At 34.9% G+C, this 21,169-nt stretch overlaps 1 protein-coding gene across 5 annotated transcripts in view; it reads right to left on the reverse strand.

Moving 5' to 3' along the window:
* The window catches only part of LNPK (lunapark, ER junction formation factor), a 79,109-nt gene that overhangs the window by 23,984 nt on the left and 33,956 nt on the right, over positions 1 to 21,169 (reverse strand). For all 5 annotated transcript variants that reach the window (XM_032356010.1, XM_032356013.1, XM_032356008.1 and 2 more), the window contains 2 exons: positions 15,910 to 15,993; positions 15,777 to 15,828 (listed from right to left, as the gene is read on the reverse strand). In XM_032356010.1, the coding sequence (XP_032211901.1) occupies positions 15,777 to 15,828; positions 15,910 to 15,993 (136 nt within the window). The remainder of the gene's footprint in view (positions 1 to 15,776; positions 15,829 to 15,909; positions 15,994 to 21,169) is intronic.

Raw genomic sequence — 21,169 nt, forward strand, 5'->3', positions numbered from 1 at the left:
AAATAAATTAAAGACAAATACCATATGATTTGACTCACATGTGGAATTTAAGAAACAAAACAGATGAACATAAAGGGAGAAAAAAGAGGCAATCCATAAAACAGACTCTTAACTACAGAGAACTAAGGGTTACTGTAGGAGAGGTGGGTGGGAGGGGGTGGAGATGGGTTAAATGGGTGATAGGGATTAAGGAGAGCACTTGTGATGAGCCTGGGATGTTGTACTGTAAGTGATGAATCACTAAATTCTACACCTGAAACTAATATTCCACTGTATGTTAATTGGAATTTAAATAAAAACTTGAAACTACAAAGAAAAAAAAAGCAGACTCTGGGATCAAGGTGTGTTGATTTAAATTTCAGCTCTATCCTTTTTATTAGATATACAATGCAGCCTTTTCCAAGTTGCTGACAAAACTCAGTTCAGCTTCCTTGTAATAGCAATACTTACCACTTAATAGTTGTTACAAAGATTAAATGAGATAAGCAAAGTGAAGGGCTTAACCAAAGCATAGGTACTTCATAAGTACTTAATGAACAAAAACTATAAGAAGTAGTATTCATCTAAAGGTTGAGATCACAATAGAGACTGTGATCACAGAGATCACAATAAATCAAAAGTTAACCAATCTAGAATTTATATAAAATGTAAATATTAATGTACAAATCAAATATTTTCCTAAACTTATTTGTGAATGTATTTAAATGTATAAATTCACAATTTATGCAAAAACTTAAATCTAGCTTAACTCTAGCTTGCTCTCAAATAATTCTTGAAATAAATATTCTATAACACAAACAATTCTCCTGATTTATCAGATTTTTAAATACTGATTGTTTACATACTTGTAGAGGGTTTTAGCTTCGTTTTGATATTAAGCTATAGTAGGAAGAATACCACACTATAGTTAGGAGACCTGGATTTTCATCCTAGCTAATACCATAGTATTATGGTGGATAGTTCCCTATCCACTCTGGGTTTCAAATTTCTTTAAAGAGCGGTGGCAAAACTACAAAGACAATCCTTGTATTTTCCCTAGCACTGGTCAAAGGTTTTTTTCAACATTATGTCCAGTGCTAAGCCTTGTAAGAAAAAGCATCAAGAAAAAGTCTTTGAATGATTCACATTTGCAAAAGTGGAGATTCTTAAATTTAGGGTGAATTTGGCTCTTTGTAAGTGATTATTAAATGTAGTTAAGTGAGATGTGGGGATATAGCTTCAGGAGAGTTTCTATTTTGAAATTTATGAAAATTCTGGTCTCTATTGTTTAAATTTGTATGATTCCTTTAAATAATCAAAATAATAAAGACCATGCACCTGGCATCTCTTCCTTTTGCTTTCAAAATTTTTTCTAAGGTCTATGTTGACTGTATCATCTTCTATATAACCTACTCATAATAAGCTACTTTAAATTCAGCCTCTGCCCTACTTCTCTACTTAAATTGTTTTTTCAATAGGTGGATGACTTTTTAATAACAAAATGACTCCATAACTACTTCCCTCCCATAGAGGCAAAGGAAAGGAAAGAGAGAGAGAGAGAGAGAAAACTTCCCCAACATTTCATTCCTGGACCTAACACAATCTGTTTTTTGTCCTCCTTCTTAGATACCACACTGTCACTTACCACTTAAGGCACCACTGGTTTGGTTACCAACAAACTTATTACCATTACTGTTACAGCTATTCTTTATCAAATCCCTGTTATCTGCCAGGAACTATAATAGGTGCTTAATGTGAGTTTACTCATGCCACCTAATATTTAGACCAACTCTTTGAGATAATTCCAACCCTCAGTTTTCAAAAGAAGAAACCAAAGCTCAGAGGCTAAGGAACTTTCCAAAAGTCTCAAAGTAAATAAGAGATGGAGGCAGGATACAAATCCCAGGTTTTATTACAACAGTGCCTCAACTCTGCAACCTATCAGATTCGATGACTTCGTTTGTCTTCTACTTAACCTGAACCTTTGCAGACTATGACAGCAGATGCCATCCCTACTACACTTCAACTTTCTAGATACCAGTTTAGTTCTGATTTTAACTCTAATCATTCTTCTGTCTTTTTCCTGAGTTCCTCCTTTCTCCTTCTACTCTTAAGTGTTAATGTCCCCTGGAGTTCCGCCATAGCCTTCTTACTCTATTTTCTCACCCTGAGCAATTTCAGTCAATCCCATGGTTTGAAGAACTATCCTCTATTATTCCAATCGTTCCTACTCTGTACCTATAACCTTAACTTTTTTCCTGAGCTCCATATAAAATAATCAATTACCTATAAACCATACCACCTGGATGTCACTTGATTCAACAAAGCCAAAAGCAAATCCATTATCTTCTAAATAAACCTACTACTCCAATTCTATGTTTCTTATCTTGATTAAAACACTAACATCTATCCAGCTGCCAAAAACCTAGGTGATCTCAAAATGGATAAAAGACCTCAATGTGAGACAAGAATCCATCAGAATCCTAGAGGAGGCAATAATCTCTTTGATATCAGCCACAGCAACTTCTTTCAAGATATGTCTCCAAAGGCAAAGGAAACAAAAGTGAAAATGAACTTTTGGGACTTCATCAAAATCAAAAGCTTCTGCACAGCCAAGGAAACAGTCAACAAAACAAAGAGGCAACCCACGGAATGGGAGAAGATATTTGCAAATGACAGTACAGACAAAAGGTTGATATCCAGGATCTATAAAGAACTCCTCAAACTCAACATACACAAAACAGATAATCATATCAAAAAATGGGCAGAAGATTTGAACAGACACTTCTCCCATGAAGACATACAAATGGCTATCAGACACATGAAAAAATGTTCATCATCTCTAGCCCTCAGGGAGATTCAAATCAAAACCACATTGAGATATCACCTTACACCAGTTAGAATGGCCAAAATTAGCAAGACAGGAAACAACATGTGTTGGAGGGGATGTGTGGAGGAAGGGGAACCCTCTTACACTGTTGGTGGGAATGCAAGTTGGTGCAGCCTCTTTGGAGAACAGTGTGGAGATTCCTCAAGAAATTAAAAAGAGAGCTTCCCTATGACCCTGCAATTGCACTACTGGGTATTTACCTCAAAAATACAGATGTCATGAAAAGAAGGGCCATCTGTACCCCAATGTTTATAGCAGCAATGGCCACGGTCACCAAACTGTGGAAAGAACTAAGATGCCCTTCAATGGACGAATGGATAAGGAAGATGTGGTCCATATACACTATGGAGTATTATGCCTCCATCAGAAAGGACGAATACCCAACTTTTGTCGCAACATGGACAGGACTGGAAGAGATTATGCTGAGTGAAATAAGTCAAGCAGAGAGAGTCAATTATCGTATGGTTTCACTTATTTGTGGAGCATAACAAACAGCATGGAGGACATGGGGAGTTAGAGAGGAGACGGGAGTTGGGGTAAATTGGAATGGGAGGTGAATCATGAGAGACTATGGACTCTGAAAAACAATATGAGGGTTTTGAAGTGGCGGGGGGTGGGAGGTCGGGGTACCAGGTGGAGGGTATTGGAGAGGGCACGGATTGCATGGAGTACTGGGTGTGGTGCAAAAATAATGAATACTGTTATGCTGAAAATAAAAAAAAAAAATTTTTTTTAAATTTAAAAAAAAAACAACAACCTAGGTGATATCTGTCCCCTCCTCCCAGTCCCCACTATCCAAATCTAGTATCATCAAATCTTGTCAAACTACTCTTAAATCTTAATTATCTTCTAAATCTCTTCTTTTGCAAATCCTTTGCCACAACTTTATGTAGTACAAACCTTTTTTTCTTTCCTATATTAGATAATACCTTAATCTTATCTCCATGTCTTCAGCCTTCCATTCTCCATATTACAAAAAAAAAACAAAAAGAAAGAAAGAAAATGTTCTAAAATGCAAAGCCTGCAGAGGCTTCCCATGTTGCATATAAGATAAAGTCCCAAACTCCATAATGTTGCATACAAAATACTTCATAATTATCCCTCCCTCACATTAACACCAGGCACCTCCCTTTTTCAGGCATATAGCACTATTTGCAGTCCCTCAAGGTAACAACTTGTTTCTCTTATCTTTGCATGTGAAGTAGACCTTAAGAGTCTTTTCCCAATGCATTCTCAAAGCAAATTGTTACTAAAATTTATAATGCCTTGTGATTTGTACCTACCTCCATTATGGTCCTTAGTATGTTAAGATTATGTAGGTGTGCACACTCTTTTGAACCAAGAGCTCCCAGATTCAAAAAAAAATACATCTTTGCAGCCCCAGGATTTGGCAAGTAACTAGCAAGAGTATGAGCTTAATAAACATCTATGAAATAAATTTACTTTCCGTTTGCATTTTAATATCAAATTTCCAACTGCCTATTACCCAACTTAGATGGTGTAGTAGGCACAATAATGGCCTCCCAAACATGTCCACATCCTCATCCTCAGAACCTATAAATATTATGCCACATGCAAGGGGAATTAAGACAGCAGACAGAATTAAAATTGTTAATCAGGTGAATAAGTGTTGCCTGCTACATTGAGAATTTCAGCCTAACTTGAGAGCATACAAATAAGCTACCTTCAAGCAAAAAAATATGCTAATCATATATACCACTTGCTAGCCTTTAGTTTACTATTTCGTTCTTCTGCTTTTTAAATTAAGAATATATTTTGCTTATATTATTTATAAACAAATAGTACAATTTAAAAATGAGCAGAGGACCTGAGTAGACATTTTTCCAAAGACATACAGATGGCCAATAGACACATGAAAAGAAACTCAACATCACTAATCATCAAAGAAATAAGTATCAACACTACAATGAGATATCACCTCACACTAGTTAGATTGGCTAGTATCAAAAAGACAAGAAATAACAAGTGTTGGCAAGGATATGGAAGAAAGGGAACCCTTGTAAACTATTGGTAGGAATGTAAATTGGTGCAGTCACTGTGGAAAACAATATGGAGTTTCCTCAAAAAAATTAAAAATTAAAAGTAGAAATACCATACAACTTCCACTTCTGAGTATTTACCAGAAAAAAACAAAAACACTAAATATTCTGAAAAAGTTACATGCACCCTTATGTTCAGTGTATCATTATTTACAATAGCTAAGATATACAAGCAACCTAAGTACCCATCAACAGACAAATGATCAAGAAGATATGATATAGATAAACAGATACACACATACAAACACACACACACACACATATGCATACAACAGAATATTACCCAACCATCAAAAAGGATGAAATCTTGCCACTTGCAACAATATGCATGGGACTAGATGGTATTATACTAAGTGAAATAAGTTAGAAAAAGACAAGTTACCATATGATTTCACTTATATGTAGAATCTTTAAAAAAAAAAAAAAACAAATGAATAAATAAAATGAAAAACAGACTCATAAATACAGAGAACAAACTGGTGATTATCAGAGAATGATGGTGGGGGGACAAAATAGATGAAGGGGATTAAGAGACACAAATTTACAACTATAAAAGACATCACTGGGACAAAAAGTGCACTATAGGGAATATAGTCAACAATATTGCATTAACTTTGGTGACAGATGGTAACTACATGTGACTTGGAGAGTCTTTTAAAATGCACACAATTGTCAAATCACTATGCTGTACACCTAAAACTAATTTAATGTTGTATACCAATTATATTTCTATTAAAAACAGATTATGTTTTGCTTTATAGTTCTTTATCTCAACACTTACTTTTTTCATTACCATGACTATCTATTTCCACTTTAATTTGTCTCCTACCTCTTTCAACTTTAAACAACCTGCACCTTGCAGTTCATCAAGGTTCCATTTGGCAAATTACTACTTTACAACATTTAATCAAAATTCGTTAATTCTAAAAAAAATTTTTTTTCTTTCATTTCCTTCAACTCATTTATTAAGCAACCACTATGAGTAAGGCACTATCAAATGGAATGCAGAGTTGCATACAGAGGTGACAAGCAAAGATAACACAAAATCATGAAACACCAGGTAAATGCCATAGAAAAAGGAACCAACAAAGCACCATGGAGGGTCCAAGAATGGGGAGATTAAATTCAGTGATGGGATGCAGGAAGGGTTCATGGTAATGGTGGCATTTAAGAACACTGAAAAATGGATGGGAAGCTAAATGCCTCTGTTACCTGTACTAAGGTACATGTAGAGTTTTAAAATACAGGTTCAAAATTCTTTGATTTGCCATCCTATAAGGGAGGGAGGATGTCTATGTCTCCTCCCTTGAATCTGTGTTCTGTTACCGTTTGACCAAGAGAATATAGGGGCTCCAGCTTTCTGGACTACTTTCTGTCTCTTGGGCTGCTTGTTCTTAGAACCCAGCCACCATGTTGGAGCAACTCCAAGTGACCCCATGAGAGAAGTCTATGTGGAGAGGAACTAAGTGCCAGCACCAATTTGTCAGCCACGTATATAAGCCATCTTGGTAGTATATCTTCCGGGCCCAATCAGGTAGCTCCAAGAGATATGAGGCAGAGATGAACAATCTCAGCCAAACCTTACCAACACTACAAATTCATGAGCAAAACAAATTAAGGTTGTTCTAAGCCACTACGTTTTGGGGTGTTTTTTATACAACAGATAACCGTAATGGTATAGATATGATACTTAAGAAACCCGAAAAAAAGTGAATTTACTGTTTTACCAGTGTTTTCCAGATTTTCTTAATCAGACATACATCCCCCCAAACATCAAAATATGAAGTATTATTCCCTTTACTGTCAAGATTATAAAGATTAGTGATTCTACTTTAATCTTCCATATCTGCCATGGAACACAAGTAAGTAAACTCTAAAAACCTACTTAAGGAAATTATAATCCATTTTCTCAAGCCATTAAATTTTTCTACAATACTTACTCTGATTTCAAATTTAGCTGTGGGGGAATACAATTGACTTTTCTTTTGTTAATTTCATTAGTAGAAAAAATATTTCATTAGTAGAGATGCAGGGTTATGTTCAAAGGTAAAAAAGAATGCCTATGTAGCTTCCTTTTGAAACAAATATAGGAAAGTCTGTTAAGGATTTCTGATCATAACCAATCCTAGAACCTTGCCATTAGGGATAACTGCAGCCTTTTCAAGTTCAAGCACCCCTCTCTGAAACCACACTTTTCCAGATTAATTACCCTGTTATTCTTTCAACTCCAAGAGGATCTATGACCCATTAGTTATTAAAGGGGTCAACAAACTTTTTTTGTGAAGTGTTAGATAGTAAATATTTTAGGCTTTGTGAACCATACAGTTACTCTTGCATATTCTTTTTCTTCTTTTTTTATTTTTTTGGACACTGCAGACAAAGGGCTGATATCCAAGTTCTATAAAGAACTCCTCAAACTCAACACTCAAAATACAGATAATCACGTCAAAAATGAACAGAAGACATGAACAGACACTTCTCCAATGAAAACCTACAAATGGCTAGCAGACACATGAAAAAATGTTCATCATCATTAGCCCTCAGGGAAATTCTAATGAAAACCACACTGAGATACCATCTTATACCAGTTAGAATGGCAAAGATTAATAAGACAGTAAACAAGAAATGTTGGAGAGGATGTGGAGAAAGGGGAACCCTCTTACACTGTTGGTGGGAATGCAAGTTGGTGCAGCCTCTTGGGAAACAGTGTGGAGATTCCTCAAAAAATTAAAAATAGAGCTACCTATGACCCTGCCATTGCACTACTGGATATTTATGCCAAAGATACAGATGTAGTGAAAAGAAGGGCGATATGTACCCCAATAGCAGCAATGGCCATGGTCGCCAAACTGTGGAAAGAGCCTAGATGTCCTTCAACAGATGAATGGAAAAAGAAGATGTGGTCCATATATAAATGAAATATTACTCAGTCATCAGAAAAGATGAATACCCAACTTTTGTATCAGCATGGATGGGACTGGAGGAGATTATGCTGAGTGAAATTAAGTCAAGCAGAGAAAGTCAATTATCATATGGTTTCACTTACTTGTGGAACATAAGGAACACATGGAGGACATGGAGGACATTAGGAGAAGGAAAGGAAAAAATGAATTGGGGGAAAACAGAGGGGGAGAGGAACCATAAGAGACTATGGATTCTGAAAAACAAAATGAGGGTTTTAGAGGAGAGGCAGGTGGGGGGATGGGTGAGAGTGGTGGTGGGTATTAAGGACGGCATGTATTGCATGGAGCACTGGGTGTGGCACATAAACAATGAGTATTGGAACACTGAAAAAATTAAATTAATTTTTTTTTAAAAGAACACTTTAAAAATGTAAAACCAATTCTAAGGTCAAGAGCCATATCAAACAGATCTTGTAATTTGCAGACCCCTCTATTAACATTCCCAACACCTTTGACTGTCCATCATCCTCCCCTCATGTCCTTATTTCCTTCATGATCATCTTAGATCCCATAACACAGTTATAGTCACTCCCTTGTAACAATTTCACCTCCTCTGCCCCTTTATCACTTTATTTAATCCATTAGGTAAAACCCCAACCCTGGTTAAGACCAACTCTCTTCCTACTTCACACATGTATCCACAGAACTAAACACAACTGGAAAACATGTACAAGCATGCTTTAAATTCATGACTGTTACCTAATTTACTCTTTCTTTCCTTTCTTTTCCTTCCTTCCTTTTCCTTCTTTTCCTTCTTTATAAGTAGTGGGAGCCCACTGTGGGGTTTGAATTCATGACCTTGAGATCAACACCTAAGCTGAGACCGAGCCGGATGCTTAACCAAAAAACTGTGCCACCCAGGTGCCCCAGATTCACAACTGTTAACTTTAAGTGGATATTAGTGTCCCCTGGCATTCCTACATTGTTCTAATCCATTTATTCTCACTCCACTAGAGATTTATTTTATATATTCTCTTCAGGCCCCCAATATCATCTTCCCCATTCTCACTCTCATTAAGAATACAGATACAATCAAAAGACAATTCCCACCAGTTACCTTTATCTGCGCATGTCCTTTGTCTTCACTCCTTACTACTGACAAACTATGCATGCTCCCATCAAAAGCTAACTCCCTCTATGCTACCCAAAGCAATCTACACATTTAATGCAATCCCTATCAAAATCCCACCCATTTTTTTTCAAAGAAATGAAACAAATAATCCTAAAATTTATATGGAACCAGAAAAGACCTCAAATAGCCAAAGGAATATTGAAAAAGAAAGCCAAAGTTGGTGGCATCACAATTCCAGACTTCAAGCTCTATTACAAAGCTGTCATCATCAAGACAGCATGGTACTGGCACAAAAACAGACAAATAGATCAGTGGAACAGAATAGAGAGCCCAGAAATAGACCCTCAACTCTATGGCCAACTATCTTTGACAAAGCAGGAAAGAATGTCCAGTGGAAAAAAGACAGCCTCTTCAATAAATGGTGTTGGGGAAATTGGATGGCCACATGCAGAAAAATGAAATTGGACCATTTCCTTACACCACATACGAAAATAGACTCAAAATGGATGAAGGACCTCAATGTGAGAAAGGAATCTATCAAAATCCTTGAGGAGAACACAGGCAGCAACCTCTTTGACCTCAGCCACAGTAACATCTTCCTAGGAACATTGCCAAAGGCAAGGGAAACAAGGGCAAAAATGAACTATTGGGATTTCATCAAGATCAAAAGCTTTTGCACAGCAAAGGAAATAGTTAACAAAACCAAAAGACAACCGACAGAATGGGAGAAGATATTTGCAAACAACATATCAGATAAAGGGCTAGTGTCCAAAATCTATATAGAACTTAGCAAACTCAACACCCAAAGAACAAATAATCCAATCAAGAAATGGGCAGAAACAGACATTTCTGCAAAGAAGACATCCAGATGGTCAACAGACACATGAAAAAGTGCTCCACATCACTCGGCATCAGGGAAATATAAATCAAAACCACAGTGAGATACCACCTCACACCAGTCAGAATGGCTAAAATTAACAAGTCAGGAAATGACACATGCTGGTGAGGATGCGGAGAAAGGAGAACCCTCCTACACTGTTGGTGGGAATGCAAGGGGGGCAACCACTCTGGAAAACAGCATGGAGGTTCCTCAAAAAGTTGAAAATAGAACTACCCTATGAACCAGCAATTGCACTACTGGGTATCTACCCTAAACATACAAATGTAGTGATCAGAGGGGCACGTGCACCCGAATGTTTATAGCAGTAATGTCTACAATCGCCAAACTATGAAAAGAATCTAGATGTCCATCAACAGATGAATGGATAAAGAAGATGTGGTATATATACACAATGGAATACTATGCAGCCATCAAAAGAAATGAAATCTTGCCATTTGCGATGATGTGGATGGAACTAGAGGGTATCATGCTTCGTGAAATAAGTCAATCGGAGAAAGACAACTATCACATGATCTCCCTGATATGAGGAAATGGAGATGCAACATAGGGGGTTTGGGAGGTAGGAGAAGAATCAATGAAACAAGATGGGATTGGGAGGGAGACAAACCATAAGTGACTCTTAATCTCACAAAACAAATTGAGGATTGATGGGGGGAGGGGAGTCGGGAGACGGAGGTGGGGTTATGGACATTGGGGAGGGTATGTGCTATGGTGAGTGCTGTGAAGTGTGTAAACCTGGCGATTCACAGACCTGTACACCTGGGGATAAAATACCCATATATGTTTATAAAAAATAATAATAAATTTTAAAAATAAATTTTAAAAAGCTAACTCCCACACTTGTACACCAAATCCCATCCCTTCTTGCCTCATCCTGGACAGTTTTCCATCAACTGTGTCCACTCTCTCCATCATCAATTATTCTGTGTCTTCTAGGCCATTCCTAGCAGCACACAAACATGCTATTTCTTTCATGCAGCATATGTTCACCCACATACACAGAATGCTTCCCGTCCAGCTATCCATTTTTCCACTCCCTCTTATGCAAAAGAAGAGCCTCTTCCATCTCCAACTTCTCTACTTCTCTATTTTCTTAAGCCCGATCTAATCAGGCTCTTGCCCTCATTCCTCCTCCAAAATCATTATTTTCAAGGTGACTATGGACCTCAACACTGTTAAAAACCAATGTTCAATTCTCGATTTTAACCTAATTGGCAGTTTTTCTCATAGGTGATCACTACCTTGAAACACTCTCTTTAGTTAGCATCCAGGACCCAACATTCTCCAGGATTTGCTCTTGCTGACCACTTCTCAGTTTCTCTTTATGGTTCTTCCACATTACTCCCAACATCTTAAGGTTGGAGTGCTCCAGGGCAGCCTTGGTTCTTTTCTCTTTTTTCTCCATATTTACATCCTTGGTAATCTCATTCAGTCTCACAGTTTTAATATCACCCACATTTTGATGATACCCAGATTTCTATCTCCAACCCAGATAATTCCTGTTTGCCAGACTTACATTCAATTGCTTCCTTAAAATATCTACTTGAATGTCTGGCATCTCAAATGTACATGTCCCAAATCAAACCCTTTTCTTCACCACATCACCTCCAACTTCCTCTCTTCCCCAAAAAGTGCTCCTCTTGCAATTTCTAACATATGGGTAATTGACAACTCCATCTTCCCAGTTACTCAGGTCAAAATTCTAAGTTATCTGATTCCTCCTTCTCCCATGCCATATCCAATCTATCAAGAATTCTTTTGGGTTCTGACTTCAAAATATACGCAGAATCTGACTAATTCTTAAAACCACCTTCACTGTTACTGAACCAAGGCCCAAGCCAACATCAGTGCTTTCCTAGATTACTACAATAGGTTTCCAAGTAGTCTCCCAGCTGCTACCTTTGCTCCCTTTACAGCCTCAACAGCGTAACCTTCCCTTTAAAACATAATTTAGACTATGTCAATCCTCTGCTCAAAACAAAAACCAAAATTTTTTTAAAGTAACTGAAAACTGAAATTCTTACAACGATCTATTCTCCATAAGGCCCTACATGGTATGATCCTTTCTTTCCTCTCTTACTGCCCCTCCTATTAGTCTCCCCATTGTTCAATCCAGTGCAGCCATACTGGTCATTTTATTTCCAGAGCAATCTGGGCCTCCTGTCTATTTACCCTATGCACTTGAAAATTCCTTTGTCTATAATATTCTCCCTTCAGATATCTGCATGGAGCATTCCCTCATTTTTTTCATATCTCTGATCATTTCCTCACTCCTTTCATATCTTTTTTTAGATATGAAATTTATTTATGTGGCCTTCCCTGACAACCCTTATTTAAAACTTCAACCCACCCACCTTACCCAAGGCACTCCCTATTCACCATTATTTCTTTACTTTCCTCCATCTAACATTTTATATATAAACAAAATATATGGCTATTTCTCTCTCTCTCTCTCTCTCTCTCACACACACACACACACACACACACACGCACACAGTTTTTTGTCTGTTTTATTCCCAATTATGTCCCCAGGGTCTAAAACAATGCCTGGCAGAGAGCACACACTCAAGTAAACATTTATTGGGAAAACAAAACAAAACAAAACAAAACCAGAGATTAGTACATAGAAGTCAAATTTATTCCTGCAGGCCAATTAAAACTTTGAAAAGAAATGTAATTTCTTACCAATCCTAAATATCTCAATTTCTTTATTCACCAGAAATCTATTCAGAAAATTATACTGGCAAATTCCATTTTTTCACTAAATCCAAACTTCAGCATGGAGCCCAATACAGGGCTTCATGACCCTATACATGACCCAATACATGACCCTAAGATCAAGACCTGAGCTGAGATCTAGAACTGGACACTTAACAGACAAAGGCACTTTTTAATCTAAGGACAAAGCCTTCCCAACTCTCAGTCTATGACTCCTAAAGAACTAGAATAAATGCTAAACACTGAAGTACCAGATCATTCTATTAAATGTAAATATGTATATATACACACATATCTACCTTTTATGTTCATTTATTCCTTCATATCAAATGATAACACTGATTTCCTAAGATTAAGCACCCACTAATAAAAATTCCTTATAAAAAGGGGTCGGGACTATACTGTCAAGGTCATGAAAAACAAGGAGAGTCTGAGAAACCAGCACAGCCAAAAAAGCCTAAGCCATGTCAACTAAATGTAATGTGGTATCCTGGATGAGATCCTGAAACAGAAAAAGGACATGAGATAAAAACTAAGGAAATCTGAAGAAACTATGGACTTTAAGTTAATAATAGTGAATCAATATTGGTTCATTAATTTTAGTAAGTGTACTATTTTAATGTAAGATGTTAATGGGGAAACTTGGTACAAGGGTATATGGGACCTCTTTGTACTACCTTTGTAATTTTTCTGTAAATCTAAAAATATTCTAAAAGATTAAGTTTATTAAAAAGGAGGAGATGGGCAGGTTAGTATTTTGTCTGTAAATATCACACTCCTTTCAGTGCTAAACCTAAGCAACTCAAAGAATACTATTCTCAAATATTATAATCAATCTCAGTATAATATATACCATTAGCACTAAGTAATAAAAAATGAAAGACACCTTATACACATGAATCACAGTTCTCATTCAGCAATCATGCAAGACAGCTAACAAAATATCTATATGTATTTATTTTACTAGCTCTCTTGTATTATATGGATATGTATACACAAACATTCACATTTAGTACTTTCCCCCCTTTTTATTCCAGTTCAGAAACAGGTAAAAGACAAGAAACGGAGTAAAAGAGGGAGAGAGGAAAAAGAGGGGAAGGAAGGAAAAGAATGAATGAGTGAATAATGGTTCAAGCACAGACAAATATTTGGCTAAATTCACAGGAACACAGAACTTAAACATAAATAGAAGGTATGACTGTCACCTACAAAATAATAGGAACCTAAAAGAGATCTGAAAAGATTAAAACAACAAAACTCAATTATAATTCTCAAAAAGTAGAATGAGTTGAGATAGAATTTAAAATTTTTTAAATAAGGAAAAAATTCTGAACACCAATTAATTACTTCAGACCTGGAAGAACTACTAGTCATACTAGAATAGGACACTCTAGAAGAAATATTTTTTAAAGTAAAAGAAAAATAGCTTATAAGCTTAAGGTCAAAAACCATATTATATTCCTCTCTGTATTCTCCATGGTGTTTTCACTTAAGATTATTTAAAATGTTCTTTTAAATAAACAATTCATTTATATTATAGCTAAGGGTTAATTCTCCCTAAAAGGATATCCAAAAGCAGTGCCACAAGAATCAAGAGCAGAGAGACCAGCAATGGTTTTTCAATAACTATAATATGACATCAGAAGGAAAAAATGTATTTGGGTTTCAAAAGCTTCTAAGGAAAAATGAATTTAATTCTTCAAGGAAATCATGTTGCCTAAATATTAATAAATACTCATGAATGTCAGTAAAGAGGTCGTATGTCTTTTTTTAATGAGAGAAAACAGATTTTTTTAAGTAATAGCAACAGCTTTCTGCAAAAATCACATTTTAAAAATCTATTTCCTAAAGTTATTTAAAAAGTATTTTTTAAAAGTTGGTGCCAGTTATACAAAATACTTTAAAAAATTATAGAAACCTGGCCTATAGACTAAACACTCTTTTTGAAATTACTAGGTGGTATAAATTACAGAAAAATTTAAATGGATTATGAAGGCAGCAGTTTCAGTGTAAGTATCTAATTTATTTTAATTTCTATAAACCAAATCCTACTTACAGAAAATGGGAGTGGGTGGGATTCTTCCCATATAGCTCAGCCAATTAGAAAAACTAAAACTCTTATGGCTCATTTAGTATCCATGGTCTTTGTGGACATTTAAAAAAGAATTGACTTTCCAAGTTCTAAATGTCATCCTAACATTATAAACCAAGCTACCATTCTGATGATTTAAAAGAACAGAAGTTTACATTTTTAAAAATAATATATTCTAACTTGCAACAAAAGCCTTATAAACTATATTATTATAGTATAGAGAAAAGAACAAAGAGGAAAGCCAATGCAAACTCAAAAATATCTCTTCACATGTCAGTCTTAGAATTACTTCATGTAGCCACTTGAAATAATGACTTTTTAACTTTTACATAATATTCAATGATATAAAAATGATGGTTTCACTAATAATCTGATTAGCTTCAAAAAGCAAGTTAATATTATTATATAGCAGTAATTCCAATTCTTTCTAAATTATTAGAAATTCTAAATCTCTAAATTATTTTATTATCTTCCTAAATAAAAGTGTTTAGAAGAAACTTCAAGCCTGACAAAAATCTTCATTAAATTCCTCAAAAATAAATCATAAAAATATAAGAATTTTTTTTTTTAAGATGTATTTATTTGAGAGAGAAAGAGAAAGCAAGAGCATGGAGGGGAGGGGCAGAAAGATAGGGAGAGAGAAACTTAAGCAGCCTCCAAGCTGAGCGCAGAGCCTGATACAGGGCTCAATATACAACCCTGAGATCATGACCTGAGCCAAAACCAAGAGTCAGATGTTTAACCAACTAAGCCACTAAGGTGCCCCTGTAAGGATTTTCATAAGGTATGCTAAGAGATTCTCATTTGAAAGGGGGAAAAAAAACCTTACAAAATACTGGTGAAATTATTTAAATTTCAAAAGCTTAAAACCAATTACATATTTATCGCAAAAGATAACATCTTTACTCAACATATTCCTGAAAGATCAAAATGAAATAAACTTATTGCCACCCACTCCAAGTCATAACCCGTATTACCAAATATAAATTAACACAAAAGCATTCTACATAAGTTTCTACACACCTCTATCACACTTTTGAACTCACTTGGATAAATATGGATCTTTCCAACAGCAGCAGCAGTTTCTACAAAGTTATTTACCTTGTCCAGGTCTTGCAGTTACAGCTGCTCCAGCAGATGGCGGCTCAAGCTCCTGTCAATTACAATAATGTTATTACAGTGACCTACTACAATGCGCTATTTACAATAAATTAGAGTGATATAACAACCTTACCTTTGCTTTCTTTGAGTCTGGATCAAACCTTTCAAGAATTAATTTAGCAGTTTTATAAGTTTCTTTTTCCATGACTTCTTCAAGCTACAAACAAAAATTTCCGTAAATTGTCACACTTTAAAACATATACACGACTTACTTTTATAAGTCCTATTCCAAAAGTGATCAAGTACAATGCTTAAAATAAACAGCATACAATATATTCAGATAGTATCAAAGACTTCCTACAGTCAAATAATTAAAATCTACATTTTAAAATGGCTTCTAACCTCTAATATGTTACTTGTATTTAACAGCTTTACTGCAAGGAAATACCAAATACTGCTAATTGTTTACATATAATGAGGAGAATAATTACATGCACCAACTTCAATAATGGAATGTGCAAAAATCTATCAGCCATCATTATTGGAAGTTATTAGACATGACAAGCAAATGACAGGCAATTCCTCAGATTTATTTCCTCATAGCACTTAATGCTATTAATTTAAAGAAGGTCGTTAGCCAAGAGCTTTACAAAATAAAATCTCTGTGCCAATTAACTGCTGTCAGCATCGATTTTAGATTATTTATTAGCAGAAGCAATTAGCTTGCTGCAAATGCAGTGAAAACTCACTAACTGGGAGAACAGCCATGGAATTTGCTCAAATGACTTTAAGAGCTGAAACTCCCCCTTTTTTACATAGATTCAAACAACTTTAGAGGGGAAAAAAACCACAGTAAGAATTTAAGTAAAAATTTTACTGAGTTCTATACACACACTAGGGGCTGTAATTAAAACAGTTCATTATTACAGCATTTTATTTACAATACACTCAAGTCAGTCAGGGTTTAATTTAAAAAGCAATAACCAGTAAAGTATCATTTTAGCAGTTATGGCCCAGTATCAGAAAAAGTTTAATTTTAGTATAAGACAGTTGTATTATGACAAATAGCTAATGTGTAGAAGAAAATGCTTTGTAAAAATTGGAATGGGACCTTTTCCTTCTCAGTGACCAATGACAGCCACTTAGATTCATTAAATGTGACATTTATTCAAAAGGTCATTTATTTTAGAATACAACATGGAGCACATTTACCAAGTTTAAAATACAGTTAAAAATATGCTACCCAACAGTAGTTAATGGGCTCCTTATTAAAAATTCAATTCAACATTTAAGAAGCTAAGTGCTTAGATGAATAATTTAACCTTGGTTTAGTGAAAATAAAACATTTTCCTAATTATTTCAAAATTATGATAAATTCTCAAAACAATCAAGTTTAATGTTCTAATGTAAAGGAAATGTAAAGAAAACTTTAGAGTTGAGAAAAACTGGTAATCAGGATTTTAAAAAAAGGACATATCATATATCCCTAAATCTACATAGTCTACAAGGAATCTACATGGAATATCAATGAATTAAATCCAATAATTTTTAATGTTTTAGACCAACATTGTGGCAATAGAACTTTATGTAATGATGGAAATGGCTTATATCTTCACAATGCAGTAACCACTAAGCCATATGTGACAAATGTTGCTTGTGCAACTGAGGAATGGAATTGTAGTTTTATTCCATTTTAAACAATGTAAATTTAAAAGATACATGGGGCTTTTGGCCACTAATGTGGACAACACAGATCTAGATGAAGATGACTGCTAGGCTTAAAAAGATGAGGTAACACTGTGATTTTTAACCAACTGAGCCACCCAAGCGTCCCTTGGTAACACTGTGATTTTTAAAACACACGAAACTCAAAACCAAAATGCAACTTCAACAAATGACTGCAACACTTGGTACACTGTTCAGCAAGTATTCATTTTTATGTCTATGTTCATGTAAAGTATCTTCAATAAAGTCATTTTTTAAAGCATTAAAAGATGTAAATCTATTCTCCTTTTCTTTAGTACTTCTAGCAAAAATTTTTCACATAATTGCTTAATAAACACATGTATCCATACAACATTTTAGGTGAATAACTTGTTTTAAACAGAGACATTCTGATCAGTGCAAAAAACATAAACCTTAAACTCCAAAGTCAGAAAAAATCTGGGTTCAAAGCACACCTCCATTCTTAATTATGTAGAAAGACTGAGCAATTCCACTGGCCTCAGTTTCTCTTTTTGTAAGGCAGATACACTAATATTTTTTTCATAGCACCATTAGGCACTTTAAATACAATAATATATGAGAAAGAGTCTCTAACAGTACCTAACACAAAAACACAAAATCGTTAGTGATACCCCAATTATACAGAATGGGTCTGAAAACAGCAGTGTTTCCAATACGCAACATATTCATCCCAGGATTCAGGAATGAAAAATTAGATTCTCAAAACTCCCTAAAATATAAGTTGCACTGTGTTTTTCATATTTTTTTAATTTTTTAAATTGTTCTATGATAAATTATACTAAAAGTTTCAGGGCTTTTTATTTAAAAAAGAAAATAATAAACATAGTTTATTATCAATCAATATTTTGACAAGATTATGTATTTCAATGACATGTAAAAATTATTTCTACTTGATACAGACATTTCATCATAGATAACACTAAAAGAAGGGAACATGAATACAAATGTCAGAAAATAATTTTTAATTTTAAAAGGTAATCCTACAAATATTTAATATGTAAATTATCATTCTTGAAATAGAATTTTAAAACAGAGCATCAATTGCTCTATCCAGTATTCTTGATCTTTGCTTTGTGCCAAATATTCTAGATATAGAAAAATTTCTTTTGTTACGTACTCGTCAAATTATTAGGAATGTGCCCCAAACCATCTTCAACATACAGCATTAGGGTACATGTTGCATTATATAAACTCATCTTTTTTACAATGATGAAAATACTGTCTGCTTACCCTGATTTTGGTTATACTGCTGAAATCAATACTGTTTTTACTAGTTCAGATTTTACATCATTTTCTGATTTCACATAGGAGTATTCCACAATAATAGTCATATCTTTTCTCTCTGCATTTCTTCTACTAAAGTATTTACAAAGATCTGTAGCCTACAGTGAATATTCAAATACTGGAAAATGGCAGCAAAAATTATTGGGTAATATAAATATAGCATTTGAAACTTCTAGTGAGGTCAACAGCCCTACACAGAATTACATGCTGAACTTGCTAATTTAAGTACTTCTTTTGCTTCTAAAACTTATTTCATAGAATGTCATTCATAGGATTGTACATAAAATATATCATGTATATAAGCTTATTATTACTTACCTGTAAGAATAATTCACCATTGACAAGAAATGGGACCCACAAAATATGGCCACAAAAGCAAGACTGACTGATTAATTAGACTGTAAGACCTCTCTACTGCATGCTCCTGTCCTGTTCCCACAAATGTCCATATTAACCTATAGCTCAGCATGTCAGCATTTCTTGCTCTTTCTTTCAACTGGCAGTAGCGGATTTCTTTGAAGCAGTAACATTTGTAGTTAATTGTTAGGCTATACTACTCAGAGAATTATAACACTTCCCCCTATGTTCCTAATTTCTCAACTGATTTTTCTCAAAATTCAGAAAAACACAAATTTCCTGAGAAATGCCAGAAAGGAATTACCACATAGAAATAATATTCTTGAGGGGCACCAGGGTACCTCACTTAGTCAGTTGAGCTCAGTAGGTCAACTCTTGGTTTTCACTCAGGTCATGATGTCAGGGTCATGAGATTCAGCCCTGCCTCTGGAGCCTGCTTAGAGATTCTCTCCCCTTCCCTTTCCTCTCCTTCCCCCTCTGCTCATCTCCCACCCCCCACCTCCCTTGTGAGCAGGCCCAGGCTTTCTCTTTCTGAAATAAATAAATAAAATCTAAAAAAAAAGGGAAAAAAGAAATACTATTCTTGGAAAAGTATGGTATTTTCATGAACACACTTAAATTTCGACTCATGTTCTGATGGATCTGGATTTTGAACTGTGTTGATGGAATGCTCATGGATGCAAAGGGATTATCGATTAAGCTAATTTTTTTTCAAAAGCTAAACTTTTTTTGAGTAGCAAAATGTACACATCTAGGGAGTTTTTTAGATAATTAGATAATTAGAGATTTTTAGTTTTATTTTAATAAGTAAATAGTTACATTAAGTTCTTAGATTTAAATCATTGTCAAGATACTAATTTTCCTGGGCGCCTGGGTGGCTCAGTGGGTTAAAGCCTCTGCCTTCGGCTCAGGTCATGATCCCAGGGTCCTGGGATCGAGGCCCGCATCGGGCTCTCTGCTCAGCTGGGAGCCTGCTTCCTCCTCTCTCTCTGCCTGCTTCTCTGCCTACTTGTGATCTCTGTCTGTTAAATAAATAAATAAAAATCTTTTTAAAAAAATATTAATTTTCCTAAGTAATTTAACTTTTTAATCAATTAATAGTTCATGTTCTTTCTTAAAATTACACTTATATGAATTATGTATTATTTTACAAATCTATTCAGAATAAAGAGATGCATCCCTAAGGAAACCACCTTTAATAAAATGTCAAGTAGTAAATATAATTGGTTTTCATTTTGTTATTGAAAGAGGAAGGATAGGAACTGAATATTTTTGGACTGATAGTTATATTCCTATAGGCATTTTAATAATAAAAGTATTTTCAAAGCTAATGTAGAGTTTAAACTTAAACATCCATGAGCAAGATCAATTTTTATTGCATTTAGTTTTTGTTCAAAAGTAGTGCCCCTTCTTTTTCCTCTCATTACCAGCAAAATGATCAGCAAGCACTGTGCTCCTTTACTAAACTCACCCTTAACACCTATTTTTCTAAACAAAGTAAATGTAAAGCAACTCAAAGTAGCTCTGTTAAGGGCTTGAGTAATAAAGTCCAGGGATGAAGTTTCCAGTAGTAACCGTCATAACCAACAATAGTCAAGTCAATGCAAATTGTTCCCTAATTAATAAAATGAGTTGGAACAGCCAACTTATTTTTCTTAAATCATACTGCAAGAAATATGGCATATTAAACTATTCTGTAATATTGACACCGTTTGAACCATTTAGATATAGACAACTCTTGGCCCTGAAGTGAATTTTCCAACTGTGAGGCCTAGATGAAGCAGCTTTATGCTGTCCTTCCTTTGAGGGTTATTAAAGAAGTAAATAGCTTAATTTGTCTTTTCAGTTTTCCAAGTATGCTCTGTTACTCTTTTTTGCCCAATCACCTGTTTTCTAAGATTCTGCTTTCTGGTCACGTGACAGCACTGATATTGGATCAGATTCTCTTCATTTAAATTTCTTTTTAAATTTTCTTTTTTTTTTCTTTGTCTTCCTTCTTATATTTT

This window comes from Mustela erminea, chromosome 8, assembly GCF_009829155.1.
Source record: "Mustela erminea isolate mMusErm1 chromosome 8, mMusErm1.Pri, whole genome shotgun sequence".
NCBI classification, from domain to species: Eukaryota; Metazoa; Chordata; class Mammalia; order Carnivora; family Mustelidae; genus Mustela; species Mustela erminea.